Here is a 19619-nt window from a genome sequence, read left to right as displayed (position 1 = left end):
GGCGGGCGCGGCTGAGCCCCTCCACGCGTGGGCAGCGAGGAGCATCCCCCTCCGGCCGGGCTGTTCCTGGGGCCAGGCCTGCGGAGCTGGAAGGCGTCAGGGAGACGGATGGTCGCTGGGATGAGCGACACCCCCACAGACACCCCCCCAGCGTGGGTCGTGGCCACCCCGCGGGCGTGGGGCTGTGTCCCTGCGTCCGAAGGCAGCGCCTGCAGATCCCCGCCGTGCTCCTTGCGCAGCAGCCAGGCTCAGGGTTGCTCACACTGAGCTCTTGGGCCGCGGCATCCTCCACCGCTGCCCCCCTTTCCCCCCCCCAGCACCGCTTTCGCTTCCCCCAGCTCAAAACCCCGTCCCCGCCATTTCACGCCAAACAAATGGCACCCGCAGGTCACCCCCGGCACCAAGAGGCAGCAGCTCCTCTTCCTCGCAAGAAGATTTATTGAGAACCTGCAGTACCTGCCCGAGAGGAGGGTGCTGCCCTGGCACAGGCACTGCGCAGCGGCAGCGAGGGGGTTAGCGCGTCTCCAGGCCAGACGAACCCGGGTCTGACCCAGCAGCAGGATGAAACGGAGTGAGCCGAGGGCACAGAAAGGCGGTGGGAGCAGGTCTGCGCGCCAGAGGACGTCCCGCCGGGGCAGCCCGGCAGTAGTCAAGGCGTATAAACTGCCTGGAGGAAGGCCAGCCCGACGGAGGGGCTAAATAACGCGTGCAGGCAGGGATGGCGAGGGATGCCAGGGGCTGGTGGGTCGCCTCCACCTCTGCGCTGGACCTGGCGCAGGCAGGCGATGTCAGACGGATGCCCTGCCCGGAGCTGCAGGCGGGGAGGATGCTGCTTGCCCACGCCTCAGTCCCCAGCCATGACCAGGAGATGGGCTGTAGTGTCCCCAGATAGGACACAGGCTGCTGGTCTTCATGGTCATCTCCCAGTCCATCGCGTGCCCGGGATGCTGCTCCACGTTGTGGATGTGCCACAATGCTGATGCAGGGGAAGGATGGTCCCAGTTCAGCGCCCTGCCTCGGCTCACTCCCAGTGGCAAAATGAGACGAGTGGGACTTGTCCTCGGCCAAGCTGTGCCCCAGCTGCCCGTCACAGCGGTGTGTCCCCCCGGAGCGAGCGCAGCCGGTGTCCGGTCACCTCTCCCGCTGCTGGGAGCGGCACCAGCCGCTTGGTCCGTTTGGGAGTGGGAACATCCACGGAGGGTTTGGGCAGTTTCAGCCCTGCTGTGCTCGCGGTGTTTGCTGCAGGAGGGACACGGGCGGGTGCCCTCACCGGTGCCCCGTGTCGCTGAGCTGGTCCCACGCACAGGACAGGAATGAGCCAAAGGCAGACCCAGAGCTGCCATGGGAGGGAGGGGAGGGACGGGGCTCCTGTGGCCACTTTGGGGACAACTTCTGCAAAACAGCCCTGTGCTCCAGCCGGAGGTGGTGGGGGCAAGCGGGGACACCCCCGACAGCTAATCCTGCATCCCCCCAGCCTGCCCCCAGCACTCCCAAACGCTCCCTCCTCCCCACGGACTGCTCCAAGAAATACTGCTTTTCCCTGGAATGTTTTTGTCTAAGATTCCTTGGATGGAATTAGGAAAAAAAAAAAAAAAAGAAAAACTAGGTAAAAAATAACTTCCCCCAGGTCACAATGAAAGGCTGGGGTTAGCTGCACAGCTACCCTGTCCGGGGCAGGGGACACCCTGGTGATGGGTTGGGGACAGTGTGACAGTTGGAGTGGTCTTTCTGTGTTTAGCAGGGGAGGGGGGCACCAAGCAGGGGTACAGGAACTGCCTCGTCCCGTCAGCAGGAGGGATGCATCTCACAGGGATGGGGTGGGACAGCATGGGGTGCAGCTGGATGGGATGGGACAGGGGACCAAGGTGGTGGGGAGACGAGGGATGGTCCCCTGCCCCTCACTAGGACTGCAGCGAGAAGGTGACCTTCATGCAGGCGAGCTGGTTCCCATCACTGCTGATGACCGCCTGGACACGGTAGTTGCCGTTGGTCAGCCAGGAAGGCAGCTCCACCTCGGGCAGCTCGATGTTGCTTTCGGGCAGGGAGTAGGAGCCCTGCAGAGAGAGGGGACACGTAGGCAAGACGTCAGCCGAAGCCCCCGGCCCCGTGCCGATGGGCACGGTGGCACCCGGCCGCGCTGGCAGCATCGCCCCGGCCGGGGCTCAGGTGTACCTCTTGGAAGGGGCAGTGGCAGGGGATGCCGTAGGTGAGCAGCGGCTCCGGGCAGGATGTGCCGGGCGGGATGGCGTCGTCGAGCAGGGTGCAGACGTCGTCGTAGGTGCAGCTGCCCAGCTGGTCAATGCAGGGCAGCTGGATCCAGACGCTGCCCAGCTGCTTCTCCACCGTCAGCACTGCCTGGAGGGAAGGTGTTTGGCACCAGTACAGCCGGCACCAGCACCCACGGCTCCTCCAGCCTGTCCCAACCCCTCTTCTCCCAAGCCGTCTCCCTCAGCTCCAGCTTGTGCAATTTTTTGGGGTGTCCATGGGGCCACTGCACGCCCTCCCACCTCCCCTCCTGCTTTCAGTTCCTCTCTGCCTGCAGGTTTCCCTTCCTCAACCCTCAGCTTGACCCCTTGAGCAAACACCCCCCAGCACCCCACGCACCCTGCTCCTTCCCCTCTCCTCGCTGCCCCATCCCAAAACCACCCAGCAGCTCCCGTCCCGCAGCTCTGCCTCCACGCTCCCCCAGCACGTTCCCTGCAGCCCCAGACAGGCACCGTGCTGTTGCTCAAGACAGCCCATACACCTTGGGCAGACAGACATGTTTGGTCTCATCCCAAAAAGTCAACAGAAATTGGTGCAGGGCAGCCAGGCCAGCTCGGGGCTCCCGCAGCGGTGCCCTGGCACGTCCCTGGAGCCAGCAGCCGGGGCTGGCCGCTGAAAAACAAGTGCTGCGGCGACTGCCGGGAGCACCCAGGGCATTTGGGGTTTCATTTCCCTCCCTGAGTCATTGCGTCCCCAGGACACGACACAGCTCAGGTGGTTTCTGGCACTGGACAAGTTTGGGAGCTTCCCACTGGGCTGTCTGCTCCCACCGCAGGTCTCCCTGCGCCCGTCGCCCCGTCTTGGCGTACAGAGCCCTGTGCGCTCAGCCCTGCACTGCTCCGTGCCTCGTTCCCCCAAGGGCTGCTCATTCCCGTGTCCACTGCCGGGCATTTCCCAGCTGCTGGGGGATCTGGGAAGCTCTGCCCTCCCCTGTCCCACGGCGGTGGCTCCAGCACGTACCTTCAGAGGGGAGGAGATGGTCTCGCCGCAACTGACGGTCCCACTGAGGGTCAGAGTCCCCGGGATGGTGATGGGGTCAGGTGCCACGGTGAGGCTCTTCACCACCACGGGGTCCGTCTCGTCACCGCAGTTCTCCCAGGCAAACTCCACAAGCTATGGCACCGAGGGACAGGAGGAGTTAGAGCCAGGGTGAGACTTGCCCTGGGTTTGCAGGAGGTTTCCCCAGCGCTGGACCCCCAAACCCCCCGATACACGGATCTGCTCACAAACACATCCAGAAAATGACCTTCAGCCTACCCTCAAATGCCAAATAAATATTTCCCTCTGCTTTTCTCACACTTCCAGCTCTCTGAGCCTGAGGACATTGCAGAAACTCCATCCAACAGCAATTGCCACAACCCCCTTTCATGTACTTCTCACCCAGAGTCTTCCCAGGCTGCAATTTCCAAACTTGCCCCAGCTCAGCCCCTGAACGCTTTGCATGTGAGCAAGGCGAGAAGGATGCCTTTCACCAGCGCCAAGGGCACCGAGCAAGGAGAGAGCGAAGGCGAGAGAGCAAGCGGGGACAAGGGCGGCGGTGGCTGTGCTGGCCAGGGGGATGCTGTGCTCTGGGGGGGCTGGGGGGCTGGCACAGCATCCCGGCTCGGCCAGGAGCAGCCTGGCTGTTGCGAGCCCTCATCCGCCGGCTCCAGCCTCCTGGTCCTGCACAGGAACAGGAATCACATTCACACGCTGCACTTTAAACATGGCTTAACATTTCCATCTCCGCTGATGCTCAGTGGGGCAGATGAGCTGGGCTCATCCCCTGCCTGATACACCCCAGGGGCCTGATCCTGAGCTGGTTCAGTCCAAATGAGCCATGAAAGCAACGCTGTCCCATGCGATAATGAAAATCCACACACAGAGGATGTCACCCGGACAGAGAGACAACACTCCTGTGTCCCAGCTGGGCCAAGAGCCGTACTGGGAGATCTCCCCTGTTATCTCTGAGTCCCACCAGCCTCCCCGGCCACTGCCAGCAAAGCCGCGGGCTGGCAGCAGCACCAGAGCCCTTTGCTCCCACACCCCAGGTTCAAAGGCACGGTGATGGCGGCACTCGCCTACAACAGCCAACCCTGAAACTGCCGCAAGCCAGCAGCAAGAGCCCAGCCCCAGCTCCCTCCCGAGCAGGATCCAGCCTAATTCCAGGTCTTTTCCCGGCGGCGAGGCAGGAGGACGCCTGGGCTGTGCACCCCAGCAGGTTTGGCTGGGGCAGCCCGTGTCTCCGCGCCACGGGGCTCTCCCTGCCTGCTCAGCAGCCGCAGAACCGGTGGAGGCTGCATCACCCAGTGCCAGCCGGCAGCCCCAACGGGCAGCGCTGCCCACGCAGGCGAGCAGCCCGTCTCGCCGTCCCGCTCGCCAGCCAGGAGCATCCCAGGCCGCAGGGCAGGACGTGGGGCTCAGGGCAAGCCGGAGCAAGGGGCTGGCTGCGTCCTGACGTTTAGCAAGAGCTGGGAGCCCCTGGCCTGCATGTCTGCAAGCAAAGAGGCTCCACAGGAGCTAAACATCAGCTGCATATTGCTCTGCTATAGACCCTCCTGCTGCCCCGCAGAGCCCCCCCAAGCCTTCCCAACCGGCTCCGTGTTCCCTGGGGCAACATCAGCTTTCCTGGAAAATAGAGAAGTTTCCCTTTGCACGGCCTGAGAGTCATGCATCTTAATCAGCTGTATCTTAATCAGCGTGTGTTGATGAGCCCGGCCCAGCGCTGCGTGGGAACGAGGAGGCAGCAGCCTGAACTGGAAAATGCTCACGAACAGGAGGAACGAAAGCCGAGGTGCTGGGAGGCTGCGGGGAAAGCTCGCTCGAAGGAGGAGAGGCCGCTGGGCTGCTTGGTCCGGAACGGTTTGCCGAAAATGAAATCCCCTCCTGCTCGGAGGCTGAACCCGAAGCCGCAGCCGTGCTCCCCCCATGCACCGGGTCTGGGGGATCCCACCTTCCCCCCAGCCCCGCCGCAGACACGCACCCGCAGCCAGACCTCGCACCCTCCCTCCTCAGCCCGAAGATGCTTTCCATCCCTTGCAAAACCCAGCAGAACGGAGACAGCTTTCCTGCCCACCCTTCTTCCCTCGGCGACCCCCCCAGCCCGCTCCCCTGCCCGAAGCGGAGCGGGGTGCGGGGTCCGGAGCCTCCTCACCTCGATCACCCTGCGGGACCTGCTCCGCTCCACCAGCACCGGCGAGCGGGAGCCGCCGAGCGCGGCCGGGCAGAGCTGCAGGGCGCAGAGGGCCAGCGCCAGCCCCGCACCCAGCATCGCGGCGGGAGGCAGGCGGGGGCTCGGCGGAGGGCTGCGGGGTCGGGAGGAGAGGGGGAGGCGGCGGGACCGGAGGAGAGCGGGATGCGGTGGGAGCGGGATGCGGTGGGCCCGGCGCTCGGGTCCTGCGTGGGGCTCCGGGATCTCTGCTTCGTGGAAGTACCCGCTGCTGTCTCCACGCCCATCAGCCGATTCCCCTCCCACCCCGCGTGTACGCCCACAGAATTTCCCTTCCCCTCTTCATTTTCTTTTTTTTGGTTTGTTTTCCCTCCCCTTCCCGAGGTTCGCTGCCAAGCGCAGGGCTGGAGCCGCGGGGATGCTGGGACGGGAGCTGCGCTTTCCCAGGCACCCAGGGCCTGCCCTCTGCCCATGCCGGGATCGGGGTGCCGGGGTGCACCCACCACGCCAGGGAACCCCCCCCGACACCGTGCATCCACGGCACCCAGCTTCAGCTTCCTCTCCCCACCGCTCGCCCCCCAGCCCAGGGCTGCGTCCCTTCTCGCACCCCGCACAGGCTGGCCGAGGCGTCTGCGGGTGGGCAAAGGGTGGGTGCCCACTTCAGGCAGGCACCCGGGACCCCCGCTCTCCCCCCGCATTCAGCACAGGGCAGGTGGCAACTGCTGTAATAATTGGAGACCCCGAACCCGATGCCGTGTGTGCTGCGGGGAGTGGGGGCACCCGGGCATCGGGCAGCCCCTGAGTGGGCTGTTAGCCGCAGCACCCCGCTACCCACCACCCACCTATCCACCATTTTGGATTTAACACCTCCCTCTTCCACCCTCTGCCCTTCGGGTGCCCACTTTCCAGCCAGAGCCCCCCTGCCACACTGGGATGGCCCCACGGCACCCCGCCATCACGGATGGCACAGGAGCATGGGTTTTCCCATATATTTTGGTGAGCAGATGGTTTTTTTCCTGTGGAAAGCAGGAACGGGGCTGAGCTGACTGAGCACACAGGACATGAGTGTGGCAGGTCTCAGACCTTCCCCCCCGCCACAGCACGGTTAGGACCCACTGGTGGGACCCTTCCCCGCCGGCAGCTCGGCTCTCCCTCACACACTGATGCTGGTCGGCATCCCCGTATCACTCTCGGCCCTGGGAAGGGTTGCCCGGCTTGTCCAAAGCCCTGCCTCAGCTCTATTTTTAGCCTTTCATCCTTATTTAGCAGCGCGGCCGGCCGGGAGCGTGCAGGCAGGGCGCGGGAGCGGGCAGGGGCCATGACGGATTCTGCTGCCCACCCCGTACCGGCAGCGACAACTGCGTCGCTGATCTGCTGCGGAGGGCTTAAGGGCGAGGAATAAATAGCCCTGTTCCCCCCACCCAGGAGCGGGGCAGAAAGTTATCCCCTGGGATTAGTTTTCGCTTTGAGGCCCTGGAGCAGCCGGGGAATGGGGATGGGGATGGGGATGTGCAGGAAGAGACACGGGAATGGCCAGAGCATCGTGTTTGGGGCCAGGAGGGGAGCACAGCCCCTCGCCTCAAGCCCTCGGTGCCACGTGCTTTCCTGCTGCTCTCAACCCACGTGGGTGAAGGTTTCACAACCCCGTTCCCATCCTTCTCCCCTCCATTTTGCCATGGGGAAAAAAAGAGGAATAAGGACTATAGGGAGAGGTTAACCCATACCTTTTTGCTCAGAAAAACACAGGCAGGGGCAGAAATTACACAAAGACACTGCTCTGTCTCAAGACAGAAGCACGAGTGACCTAGATCCCCACCAAAGGAGTCCGTGTCCTCTTCCTTTGTCTCCAGCGTATGCAAGATCCTGTGCAGTTCAAATAGTTTCCTGCGCTACCTCACCCATGCAAAGCCTGAGTCATGGGGTCTCAGCAAATCTCGATAAACATCTTCGATTTGCATTGACAAAGAGCAGCCAGCACAGATGGGTGGCAACGCCAGTGACTTTGTTCGTTCCTATTTGCAAAAGCAAACAGATTGCAAAAATGATGCGCAGGGCTGAGGGGCGCAACCACGGACCACCCTCTCCCCATCGCCCATGCCACCAGCTCTGCCGGGACCCGCTGGGCATCACCACCGGCCGGCTCATCGCCCAAAAACCTTCCACCAAACTCTTCTCCCCTTGGTTTTTTTTCCACGCCGGCTTTCTGAAAAATAAAGGAAACAAAAAAATAAATATCCGCATCCATGCTTACAGGATCACCCTTGCACACAAGGTCACGCAGGGCCAGGTCCCAGGTGGAAGTCCCATGTGCTGGTACGACGTGGCCTTGTACCCACCCCGTCCTGCCCAGTCCTTACCAGCTGGAACTGGAGAGAGAGCTGAGACACTTACCAGTTTGCGTAAATACTTCTCTTATCCATAAGCTTTGGCAAACATTTCGCGTGACCATTGGTACAAATTAGCTCAACGTTTGGCCAGCTGTTATCCCATTTACGGCAATTCAGCTGAGCAGGAGATAAACCCCCCTAGGCTCGCTTTCCCAGGCAAAACCTTTGAGATGTCTCCAGCTGCTGTCGTTCTTGCGGAGAGATCGTGGTAACGCCAAAAAAGACATCAGAGCAAACTTCAAAACAAGCCGAAGCTGCCCCAGGTAGGTCTGCCACACGCACCGCCCCCGCTTTCCTGTCTCTGCACAGGCAGAAATCCCCTCGCTGCCACCATCCCCGTCGCCTCCAGCCCTCTGCGAGCAGCCTGCGGCACCCCAGCCCCACGAGCTGCCCGGCTCCTGGGCTCCCCTGGGTAGGGAGCAGGGGGGTGAGTTGCCGCAGCCAGGAATTCCACCCCTACAATGCCGTGGACAGCCCCTGCTTTGCTCGAAAGCGGCTGAACAGAAAAGTTTCTGGCTGTTGAAGTGCTGCCCTGCAAAGAGAGCAAGCTATCAGTGTACTGGGGCAGAGGAGAGATGAAGCAGGGCTGAGACGGGAGATCGCTCCAGTGGGGACACCTCCCATGCATCTCGCACCGGAAAGATTGGAGAAACAGAGAAACTGCTAAAATCAAGCTAAAGTAAGAGACCCTTGGGGCAGCACAGGCGGGGCCTCCAGCCGGCAGCCTCGCCGACGCACCCGCGGGCTGCAGGAAGGATGCGACGTGATCGAGCGCGGCCCCTTCGCCGAAAGTTGGTGATTTATAGCAGCGCAGGGCTGTAGCTGCCACGGCGAGCACGGCGTGCCAGAGCCCGCGGCATCTGCCTTGATGCCTCAGCCTGATGTGACCAAATCCTCTGTTTTTTTTCTCCGCCATTAGCAAAAGAAACCCTACCCAGAGCCCCGCTTCGTGGCACAGGGGCATCCCAGTGCGCCCCAGCGAAACCAGAAGTTACAACGAGCGCATGTGCAAACTGCTGGGCCTTTGTGCGCCAGCAAGACGTGATGGCAGCTGGACAGGCCCCTCGCCAGCTGCCCACGCAGCTGCTGCTGTTCACAGCCACGGCCCCAGCAAGGCAATTTCAGATGGGAAACGCGCTTGTGTTTTTGTGCTTGCCCTTGTACGCCTTCAGTCTCCAAAGTCTGGACCAGGATTTTTAACTAACCCTTGAGAGGTGGAGACCAGCACCTTGCACCGAGGGAGCTTTTTATCCCATAAATTATCTACTCAGCCCAAATAAGCACTCGCAGGCAGGGAAGGAGAGTTGCCCCATGCATGATGTGCTGGGGGAGATAAGAACAGGTAAGAACAGCTCTCGGTGGTTTCTGAGCGGTGGGAGCTGATGCCAGCAAGGTGCCGTGACTCACGAAACTTCACCCAGGTTAAGCAGCACCTCCCCAAGAGAACGCAGACAACTGGTAGCCAAGCGGCGTTTCACAATTCCCCTGGTCCCGGGGTTACCAGGGCAGGATAAACTCCGCCGAGTCACCCACGATGGGGTGGCCACGCACCTCCGCTCCCTCGCCGGCCGGGCAGGCAGTGCCGGAGCGGCAGGGAAACACCGGCGCGCTGGCAGCCCCCGAGCTGCGGGCTGCCGGGAGTTCTCCCAGAGGGTATTTGGAAAATGTCAGAATAGAAACTTGTTGACAAAAACTGGCAGTGTTTCCACACGGGCACAGGCTCGTGACCAGGTTGAAACGCTTCTATTTCAGCAGTGGTGGGTGGCAGCGGTGGATTTTTCAGGTCAGAATGTGTCTTCATTTAGAAATGCCTATTATTTAACAGCATTTTAAAAAATTATGAAAACCAAAACTTTTTGGAGAACCTACCTTCCCTCCCATTAGCATTTCGACAGCACGCTTCCAAACCCGTCTATTTCCCTGCCTCTTCAGGACCCATTTCCAAAGCACAGGATTTCCTCCTGGAAAAGGGCACCCCGGCTCCAGGCCCGGCATTTGGGGTCTTTGGGATGCTCAGGAGAGGGGTTGCCAGGAACCAGCCCCCCAGCCACTACGGACCACACCAAAAGCCCCCTCCAGCCAGCGCAACTCCCCCCCAGAGCAGAGCTGCTGCCGGAAGAGAATTCCCCAAAGCCACCACTTTTAGACAACCACCCCGGCACGAGCTGAAACTTCGTGGGCTGAAGGCAACGGCCAGGATGGATCCTGCCTTCGCCCCTCACACCCCTTCTCCCAGGGTGCTGGGGTTGGGTTCAGCCAGGCTGAGCCCCCCGAGCCAGCCCTGCTCCGGCTGCCCCCCACCCCCGCTGCAGGAGTCCTGCTCCCCTCTCCCCTCACGGAGCGGGGTGCAGAAGACCCCAGGGGCAGGAGCATGCCCAGGGCGGGGACACCCCGCGGTGGAGGGGCCCAGGGCCGGAGCACCCCCGCCGTGCTCCCAGGGCCAGCCCCGGGGGCGGGCAGGCTGCGGCCGGGGGCCCTGCCCGCGGCTCGGGGGTGCAGAGCACCCTCTCCCGGCGCTGCCGCCGAGCAGCTGCGGGGACTTTTTTATTTTTTTAATTTTTTTTTTTTTATTTTTTTTTTTTCCCTGCCTGCCAGCACCCGCTGGGGTGGCTCGTCCCGTCCCGTCGCGTCCCGCCCGGGGGATGCTGAACCCCGCGCCCCGCGGCTGAGCGGGCTCCGGGGCCGGGGGCTCCATGGGCTGCACCGGCAGCGCCCTGCGCTGCTGCCCCGCCGGCGGCCAGGTACCGGCTGCGGGCTGCGGTGGGCTACGGTGGGCTGCGGTGGGCTCGCGTGGGGTCGGGGTTTGCGTGGGGTCGGGGTTTGCGTGGGGTTGGGGTTTGCGTGGGGTCGGGGTTTGTGTGGGGTCGGGGTTTGTGTGGGGTTGGGGTTTGCGTGGGGTTGGGGTCTTCGTGGGGTCGGGGTTTGCGTGGGGTTGGGGTTTGTGTGGGGTTGGGGTTTGCGTGGGGTTTTGGTCTTCGTGGGGCTGGGGGTTTGCGTGGAGCCCCGCTCGCGGTGCCAGGGAGGGGGTGTGTGGTGGGGGTACCCTGCGTGGGTGTCCCCCCTGCCCCTGGGAGCGTGGGGCTGGACCGTGCGGCTGCCCGTGACCCCGCCAGCATTGACGGCAGAGGGGGAGATGGCACCAGGCGTGGCGGGAGCTGGCAGCCACCTGCGGCACCCCCCTGCACCCCTCCGGGATGTCCCCCCACGTCATGGGGGTGCTAAGGGGGGTGCAGCTTCTGGGGTGACGGTGCCTGTTGGAAATGCCGGTCCCGGACAGGACCGGGATGATTTCCCCCAGTTAGACCTCAGCCATCCTCCCGCAGCATCCTCCCCCGTCCCCAAAGCTGTGTCCCCCTCGTGCCGGGTCCCCCCTTGCGCCGAAGGTGACACTGCTGCAGGGGAACGCTGAGTCCCCAGCAGAGCTTGGTGCATGGCTCTTCTGTGAGTTAAGGTCTAGAAATTATCTGCTGCTAATTATTATTATTTCTTGACGTGCTCATGCTGCCTTAGCACCCTGCCATCAGCATCAGGGGTTGTTTGTGAAGTCGGGTGTGCTGCGCGCGCTGGTGTCGGTGGGCTGCGGTCGCTGGAGGGTGGCAGGGTCAGGAGGAAAGGCCCCGGGGTGCCGGCGTGCCCCCCCTACACGGGCAGCCCTTTGCAGAGGCAGCTGTGAGAGCTCGGCCGCCGGGAACACGCGGCCGAACCACGACCCGCTGCTGGGACGTGTGGGGGGAGCAGGCGTGGAGCTTGCACAGCCCCGGGAGCCAGCAAGTGCCTTTATTTACAGCACTTGCAGTCTTGGCTGCTTCTCCACATCATGGGAAAAAAAAAAAAAAAACACTCTTCTCCATGTCATAAGATCAGACACTTCTGGGCTGGCTTGTGACTCTAAGAGCTCGCAAGAAGGGGTATGGGACAGGGAGAAACATCAGCCCCGCGGCCCCAGGTGTCGAGAGCCACACGTTTACCGAAACGCGGAAATTTAAGTCAGTCATTTGCCCGCAGACGCCTCCCTTCCTGCACTTGCCCGCTCTCGAGCTCTGCTGCTCAGCCTCGCGGTGCTGCTCACCACGATTTGTGCCCCGTAACACAGCCCTGCTGCTGTGACTGAGTTGCAAGTTCATCCTGAAAGCAGCACCAAAAATCCCCTTTCTGGCAAAAAAGGGGTTAGGGTGGGCGTCGAGCCACTCCTGCCCACGTTCTCGTGCCCAGGGTACCAAAAGGCGGGGTGGGAGACCTTCACCCTCCTGCTGCTGATGGGTGGACTTGCAGAGCGGGTCCCTTGGGGTTGCCTGGGGACGGGGAGAGCCTTCAAACCCCTGGGCAGACGCTGGGTGCACATCACTGGGCGCGGGGCTGTCATGGGGCTGGCAGCTGCGGAGGCTTTTGGGGCTGGTCCCAGGTTGGAGGTGACCTTGGGGAGCCCGTGCCGGGCTGGGTCCGGTGGGCGGACGGCGTACCAGGCACCGCTGCGTGCCCCGGAGGAGGCGGCTTGGCAGCCACATCCTTCCCATCACCGGCCCGCGGGCAGCGGGGCGATAAGCAGGCACGGCTGCAAGTGCCGTGGCCAGAGCCCGGTCCCGAGCTGCGGGCACCATCCCTGCGCGTCCCTTCCCCTCCCGGCTCCATCCACCCACACTCGGCCGCTCGCCATCGCTGCTCGCCGTTCAGCCGTGCTCCCGGTGTGAGAGAGAGCAAGACGCCTTCCCAGAAGATCAGGGCTGAGGCTTGGCCGCCCGCCAGGGCTGGGGTGGATTTATTTTGGAGATATAGGAGCTATATGTAGCAGCGGGAGCCAGGGAAAGGTCAGGACGCAAAACTTGGGGCTGTCAGCGGCGTGGAGGGCGTGCGTACGGTCTGCGGCACAGATCCGACTGCACGAGAGGTGATAGCCATCTTGTAACACAACCGTCGCCGGAAGAAAAACAGCGGCCAGAGTCGAGGACAGGTCCCACGGACCTGCATCAGCGTTCCTCTGAGCATCTGCTGTAGGTGCTGGGGAGGTTTTAGGCACACGGGCCAAATCCTGTCCCCCTTCTCCACAGCCACGAAGCAAAACCTCGTCCCCAGGAGCAGCGTCGGGATTTAAATGCTGGTTTCCTGCCTCTTTGTGATTTCATTTGCTGATGGTAACGCTGCGTGGTTTAATTGCTTAACATGCTTGTAAAACAGGAAAAGAGGAAGAAAAAGACCGTACAAAACCCCACCTCACGCTAAGAGCTGAAGCAGAGGCTGCAGCCGGGCCGGCTGCCCACAGCTGCCCGCGCCGTGCCGGCTGCCTCTGTGAGGGTGCTCCCCTCCGCTGGCGCCTTTCGAGGTGCCTCAGGTTCCGCCGGGAACCCTGACCAACCCATCCATAAACAGTTTTGCTCCAGACCGTTAGAAATATTTAGCTGTAAGGCTTTTTTTTTTTTCCAAAGCTAGGAGGTATTTTTTGGCACGAGCCTCCTCAAAGCCGAAGCCAGAGGTTTCCGTGCAGAGACCTTACAGGGCGAGCAGCGCTGCCCGTGCCTGCGCCGGTGGGACGGTTCGGGCTGCTTCACCCTGGGCCAAAGCCACTCCAGCTGAAGCAACTCCCAGCCTGCTCCTTTCACACGCAGCAGATACCGAGAGCATCTTCCAGCTCTCCAAAATGTGCCGGGCATCACCAGAGAGCGGGTGCCACGTGCTGCTCTGGAACTGGCGGCGGAAGGTGCCTCTGTATTTATTTCAGTTAGTTTTCAGCCATGTTTTGCTTCTCACTCCGTCTTGGGCAGTGGAGCTGTCATCCTGCTCTCATCCCAACAACTGAGTGCTCAGGAGTAAAATTAGCTCCAGATAGTATTTTAATTGCTCCTAGAGGTAGGAAGGGTGCCTCGCTTGTGGCCTCGGGGCAGGTATTTAGATTTATTTTCTGATGCTGGCATAACTCTTGCTCCCTGTAGCCATTTCTAAGTTCAGTGCAGTTGTCTCAAATCATCCTCCCTGAGCAGCCGAGGGGCTCTGAGGCCCTGTCCCGCTGGGTTTGGGCATGGAAGCACCCTGAATCCACGCTGGGGACATTGCCCATGCTATGGGGGTGACCAGGAGTGACCAGCCCTGGGCTCTCTGTCCTTGGGCATCGCCTTCGCCGGCGAGCGGGACGCACGCAGCACAGGTGGTTTGGTTGGGGCAGGTGAGGTTTGGGGGTCACTCCTGGAGGAGGTACCAGCATCCCGCTCCCGGCAGGGCTCAGATCATCCAAAACCCTTGGTGGCTGTGTGAATCCACCGTGCCAGCACGGTCCCCCTGCACAGCCTTTGCTTTGTGACAGTAAAACTGGGGGGGGGGGGGGGGGGGGGCAGGAAGGGAGGAGGCTTTTGAGGTTCCCTTGATACCCCAGGGCTTGCAGAGCCTTGAATATCTCATCCATCCACTCCCCATCGGGCTCCAAAACCCAGCACGGGACACGGGGGGACGCATATCAGCACAGGATGGGTGCGGGGCGCAGGCTGGGGACCCTGGGGACCCTTTGCAGGCAGGGCTGCCGGGGCTCGGCAGCATCCCGGGGCACCCCACGTTCCGTGTCGGCAACGAGACCAAACCCTGCGAATCCCGCCCGCCCGGTGCCTCCTCGCCCCGCTGCCTGGGCCGCGTTCAGCGCTGCGGCCGCTCGCGCCATAGAAGGGAAGATAAAGCTGGGGCTTCCCAGAGGCTCAGAGTTTTCCTGCTCTCTCTGGCAACCGCGCTTCAGGAGGGGGGGTGCAGGGGGGGCGGAGGCAGGGACGCCTCTTTGCTTTGCCCCGCTTTTTCCCCAAGCCAGGCTCCCTAATCCGGTCTGTATCTGGCCGCTCCGCTGTGACAGCGGGGCCAAGCCGGGGTGCGGCCGGCAGAGCGGGGTCCCCAGCACCCCACGGGCTGCGGGGCTGGTTTCGCGGGGGACTGGTATTTTTAGGGGTGGCTTTACCGGGTGCTGGAGGACAGCAGCGTGTCTGCAGGTGAATTCCCTCACCACGGTGCATCCGCATCCCCACCCAGAAGCACAGCCCGGTGATGGGCACCGGGGGCAAGACGTGCCCCACGCCAGGGAGGCAGAGCTGGGAGAGCAGGCAAACTTTACTTCTATCTTCCAGCGGCAGATAAAAATATGTCCATCTCTTTTTTTTTCTCCTCCCCCCCCCCCTCCAAGTGACTAAATTAAACCCATGCAGAGCTGGAAGGCATCCTGCGGAGCTGTGTTGCTGAAGGCAGCTGCTGGCCCTGGGTTATGTCAGCCCCGTGCAGCAGTGGGAGCGTGCGGGAGCGCGCGGGGCCGAGCAGCACATTCCTGCGCTCCTGAGGTCATTGCTTGCACTGCCGCCAGCCCTCGCCTGCTGCCAGCCCTGCGCGGGGTCGGGATCGCCTCTGGTTTATGGTTATTTTTCATTTCTCACTCCTGCTCCGGCACGGGCTGTGTCAAAGCCCAGCTGTGTAAAGCACCGGCAGAGCGGTGGGCTTGGGGAGCTGCAAGGTGCTGGGGACCACGCTGACCCGGAGCATCCCAAGGCAGTGGGGACGGGGCAGGAGGAGCGTGGCATAGCCAGAGCCCCGCCAAGTGCTGCCCGCTCTCCCCCACCAAACATTTTGCTGCCGGAGCCCATTTCGCACCAGCACGGTGTTGGTTGGGCATCTGACAGGTTTTCCAGCCGGTGGCTGGCAACGCTGCGTGGTGAAGCGGCCGGGACGCGGGGAAACGGCACGTGCTCTGGGCTGCCTGCCAGGCAGTGGGTGCGCACCCATGGGTGCTCGGGGCTGGCGGAGGGCAGGGGGTCGCAGAGGGATCGCTGCTGCTCGAGCACCCATGTTTTAGCAGGGCGGAAGCGTGCTCAGCGCAGGGTGCCTGGCTCCAGGGTGTCCTCTGCCTGCAGCCGCCTGCCCCCCTTTGTCCCCACCCCGGCTCCAGCCCCCTCTCTCTCTCCCAGAGACAGCTCAAAGCCCAGCAGCAGAGGAGACCATCTTCCCAGGAGCTCACAGCCTTGAAGACACCGAATGGTGAGATGAAAATGTGTCTCTCCTCCCCGCTGTGCTCTCTCTGTGTGACCCTCAGAAAGCAGCAGGACAGACCCCGGGGCAGGGGAGGATGGGGATGATGGCTGCAGCCTCCACACGGCACTGGTGTGATGCCTCCACACGATGGCATCCCGGCAACGCCGCAGTGATGGCATCCCAGTGATGATGACGTCACAGAGATGATGGCATCCCAGTGATGATGACATCACAGAGACGATGGCATCCCACCCTCTCAGGCAGACAGGTCGTCCCCGGGGCAGGAGGCCTAACGAGCTGTGTCCTCTCTGAGCCTGCCAGCGCCATCCCAATTAGTGCTAATTTGCACCAGTGAGATGGAGGGGAGGTATTTGTCCAGTGGGAAGAGGACAGGGGCTGAACCCAGGCCGCCGCGCGGGCAGGTCGGCCAGCAGCGTTTCAGCGATGTTCGCGTTGCAGCCGATGCCGCGCTGTTGCCTGAGGACAGGAAGGAGAAGGCAGCGCTGCGAGAGGAGCGGACGGAGAACACGAAACTCCTCCAAGGCCAGGAGGAGGAGGAGGAGCGGCTGCGGGATGCCGGCCGGGCAGGGACCGCGAGAATCGCCCAGGACGTTAACATCCAGGTCGGTCGAACAGGCGGGAGCTGCTGGGGGCAGCGGCTGCGCAGGGAGCGCGTGTCCAGCCAGAACTTCCCAGGCAGCAATCATGGACTGGGGTCTCCCGTTTTCGGGAGAAGGAAGGGGTTAGGAAGTGGTTAGGAAGGAGTTAGGAAGTCTGGAGCAGTGCGGGTCTGGCAGGGAGTCACGAGAGGTGGGGAGGGCCAGAGCATCCCTTACACCGGGTCAGACGCATAGGGTTTGTCATCTCCTTTCTTCCCAGGTGGAAAAGAGAAAAGACCTGGAACTGGAGGAGCAGTTCGATGCCCTGAGGAGGGAGCACACGGAGACCCTGCAAGGTGCGTGCCAGGACAGCAGGGCTCCCGCAGCCCCCTGCCCGCTGCCCCCTGCACCGCCGGTGCCCCTCCAGCTTTGTGTGGGGCTGTTGGGGACACTGCCCCCCTGCTCCATGGCACTGTGGGGCTCAGGTGGGGCTGGCTGCCCCAGTGTCCCCGCACCAGCGATGCTCAGTTCATGTCCCCACTGCAGAGCTCCGGAGAGCACATGAGGAGGAGAAGCTGCTGCTGGCGGAGTCCCACCACAGGTCCCAGGCAGCCTTACAGGTACCCGTGGAGAAATACCTGGGGAGAGTGTGCTCATGAAGGGCTTGAGGACCATCTGCTGGCTCTGCCACACTGCCCTGAGCTCCTCAGCAGCCGCCTCGGTCCCTGCTGTGCCCAGGGACCGTGCAGGCTCCTCCAGCCCTGGGGTTATCAGGGTGCCATAGCCCATCAGTGCCCCTGCTCAGGAAGAAATCCCAGACACCTCCCATCCTGCTTCTTCCCCGGCTGCCCTAGGAGACGATCCAGGCGCTGAATTCCCAGCTGAAGTCCTTCCAGGAGAGGATGAAGCGGGTGGAGGAATCGCTCTTGAGCACAGACTACAAGAAGCACATCCAGGTACAGGGAGAGGCGGGACCGGTGGCCTCTGCAGAGGGCTGTCAGGGAGGGGACCTGCTCCGGGATGCTGCCCAAAAGCCAGGGGTGCTTCTCTGATGGACACTGAGAGCAGGGGGCTGGAGCTGGAGGGGGCTACAGGACAGCTGAAGGAGGGAGCAAAGCCCCGTCCCTGGGAGGTGCATGGTCCACCCAGGGTTAGGGTCATAGAATCATAGAATTATAGAATGGTTTGGGTTGGAAGGGACCTTAATGATCATCTGGTTCCAGCCCCCCTGCCATGAGCAGGGACATCTTCCACCAGACCAGGTTGCTTCCAGCTCCATCCAACCTGGCCTTGAACACTGCCAGGGAGGGGGCAGCCACAGCTTCTCTGGGCAGCCTGGGACAGGGCCTCACCACCCTCATGGTGAAGAATTTCTTCCCAATATCTAATCTAAATCTGCCCTCTTTTAGTTTAGAGCCATTCCCCCTTGTCCTATCACTACACACCCTTGTGAAAAGCCCCTCTCCATCCTTCCTGTAGGCCCCTTCAGGTACTGGCAGCTGCTCTAAGGTCACCCCAGAGACTTCTCTTCTCCAGGCTGAACAGCCCCACCTCTCTTAGCCTGTCCTTGTAACACAAGCGATGGGTGAAACGTGGTGCCTCACGGGTACAAACCCATCCTGGCCCATGCAGCTGAGAGCACTGGGGTCATGCTGGGGCGGTGAACCATGGCAGATGCCCCGAGGGCCCACCCCGCTGCAGCTGCCACATGCCCTGTGCCCCGCAGGAGCACGGGAGCCCCAGCCCCTTCTGGGAGCAGGAGCTGGAGAGCCTGCACTTTGTCATCGAGATGAAGAACGAGCACATCCACAGCCTGGACAAAAAGCTGCTGAACCTGGAGACTGTGGTAGGTTCAAAGCAGGGGCTGCAGGTGGGCTTTCCTCTTTCCACCTCTTCTCTCTGCCTGAATCCCATCCAGAGATTGCAGCTGAAGTGGAACTGGATGGAGCCTGCTTCCTTGCTCAGAGTGGGGAGGGGATGTGGGTGCAATGCTCCCACCACGCTCCCACCGAGCCATCATTCCCCGCAGATGGGGCAGCGGGGAGGTCAGAGGCGCTTTCCAGCTCCCCCCTCACCCTTGTGTTCCCCTTCCAGGCAGAGAGGAACCTTCTGCTGGAGGAGAAGGTGAAGACTCTGCAGCAGGAGAACGAGGACCTGCAGGTCCGCACCCAGAACCACCTGGTCGTGGCGAGGTAAGCAGCTGGTCCCGCAACCCGCTGGCTCCCCGCTGCGCGGTGGCAGGGTGACAGCCGCCGCAGGTGGCATCTCCGGCGGCGGGAGACGTGGCAGCGGGGCCGGGGGGACGCACCGCAGCCGGCGTCCCCGTCAGCGCACGCCGTGTGCCCGCAGGCAGCTGTCGGAGGAGCTGCGGGCCGCGCGCGGGGCGCTGGAGAAGGAGTCGCAGCTGCGGGAGCGGGCTGCCTGCGAGAAGGACGAGCTGCTCTTCCGCGTGCTCAACGGCGGCGACGGCTCCCGCTTCCCCATGGCGGCCGGCGACGTGCCCCTCATCGCCACGTAGCACGGCCGACCGGCACCGCACGAGGCCAGAGGGGCTCTCGGGGTCTTCCTCCGGGCGTGGGAGCCCCGGGCTGCTCTCATGAGTGGCCCCGCTGCCTGGGCAGACCCTCGGGGCGGCCGAGCCCCCAGATGACTGGGACGATGGAGCATTTCACTTGTGCCTGCCTTTCCCTAGCCCATGCGGGGCTGTGGGGGGTCCCCGGCTACCCGCCCTGTGCCATCCCCACACATCTTCCTCTGGTGGGGGGGCTGTGGGGGCCTTCCTGGGGGTAAAAGAGGTCAGCTAGGACACGCAGATGTGCATTGGGCTGGATCCGACCCAGCACTTGGCTCTGAGCGTAACCAGCATCGGTGCTGCCCAGGGGCACGGAGGCGAGGAAGACAGGGCCGTCACTGGAATGGTACTGGGACAAGCACCGGGAGGATGAGGAGGGCGCTGGGGACGTGGTGGTGTTCACGTACCTTGCTCCCTGGGGAGCATCCCTGGGACGTGCATGGCCAAGCCCAGGGCTGAGCCACGGAGGCTTTCATGGGGCAGCAGCAAAGGGCAGGAGGGGTGGGTGCAGCCAGGTCTGTCTACCACCTCCAGCGCTGCCCTTGCCATAGACCCTGTCAGCCTGTCCCATTTTGGGGCTTGGCCTCTTGCTCAGGCTGCTCCGAGCCGATGCCACCCACTCCTGCCGTTTCCAGCGAAAGCAGGGCTTCCCCTGCCCAGGACCT

General features: G+C 62.6%; 2 protein-coding genes across 2 annotated transcripts; one reads left to right on the top strand and one right to left on the bottom strand.

The window, feature by feature from the left end:
• Nucleotides 1-415: 415 nt before the first annotated feature.
• GM2A (ganglioside GM2 activator) lies at nt 416-5721 on the bottom strand. The gene is made up of 4 exons (XM_075441811.1): nt 5399-5721; nt 3226-3378; nt 2173-2355; nt 416-2054 (listed from the first exon to the last, which is right to left on the bottom strand). Exons 1-4 carry the CDS (start codon nt 5513-5515, stop codon nt 1902-1904), a joined length of 606 nt encoding a protein of 201 aa, XP_075297926.1. The 5' UTR covers nt 5516-5721; the 3' UTR covers nt 416-1901.
• Nucleotides 5722-10439: 4718 nt separating this feature from the next.
• On the top strand, nt 10440-18948 carry CCDC69 (coiled-coil domain containing 69). Its single transcript, XM_075441695.1, has 9 exons — nt 10440-10541; nt 15720-15789; nt 16243-16406; nt 16663-16738; nt 16929-17002; nt 17237-17338; nt 18109-18228; nt 18477-18574; nt 18732-18948. The coding sequence occupies exons 1-9, from the start codon at nt 10494-10496 to the stop codon at nt 18898-18900; spliced, it is 921 nt and encodes a 306-aa protein (XP_075297810.1). The 5' UTR covers nt 10440-10493; the 3' UTR covers nt 18901-18948.
• The last annotated feature ends 671 nt before the right edge of the window (nt 18949-19619 follow it).

Source organism: Opisthocomus hoazin, chromosome 22 (assembly GCF_030867145.1).
Source record: "Opisthocomus hoazin isolate bOpiHoa1 chromosome 22, bOpiHoa1.hap1, whole genome shotgun sequence".
Taxonomy (NCBI): domain Eukaryota; kingdom Metazoa; phylum Chordata; class Aves; order Opisthocomiformes; family Opisthocomidae; genus Opisthocomus; species Opisthocomus hoazin.
Note: the sequence above shows the minus strand (reverse complement) of the source record. Positions and strands in the feature narration are given on the sequence as shown.

What these genes read in the sequence shown, in the direction of transcription:
- GM2A (XM_075441811.1), bottom strand. Translation starts at nt 5,515, where the DNA reads ATGCTGGGTGCGGGGCTGGCGCTGGCCCTCTGCGCCCTGCAGCTCTGC. An exon ending in GGTCCCGCAGGGTGATCGAG is followed by an intron (nt 3,379 to 5,398) that starts GTGAGGAGGCTC and finishes TCGGTGCCATAG; the next exon opens with CTTGTGGAGTTTGCCTGGGA. An exon ending in CCATCTCCTCCCCTCTGAAG is followed by an intron (nt 2,356 to 3,225) that starts GTACGTGCTGGA and finishes CCTTCCCTCCAG; the next exon opens with GCAGTGCTGACGGTGGAGAA.
- CCDC69 (XM_075441695.1), top strand. Translation starts at nt 10,494, where the DNA reads ATGGGCTGCACCGGCAGCGCCCTGCGCTGCTGCCCCGCCGGCGGCCAG. An exon ending in TGCTGAACCTGGAGACTGTG is followed by an intron (nt 18,229 to 18,476) that starts GTAGGTTCAAAG and finishes TTCCCCTTCCAG; the next exon opens with GCAGAGAGGAACCTTCTGCT. An exon ending in AACCACCTGGTCGTGGCGAG is followed by an intron (nt 18,575 to 18,731) that starts GTAAGCAGCTGG and finishes GTGTGCCCGCAG; the next exon opens with GCAGCTGTCGGAGGAGCTGC.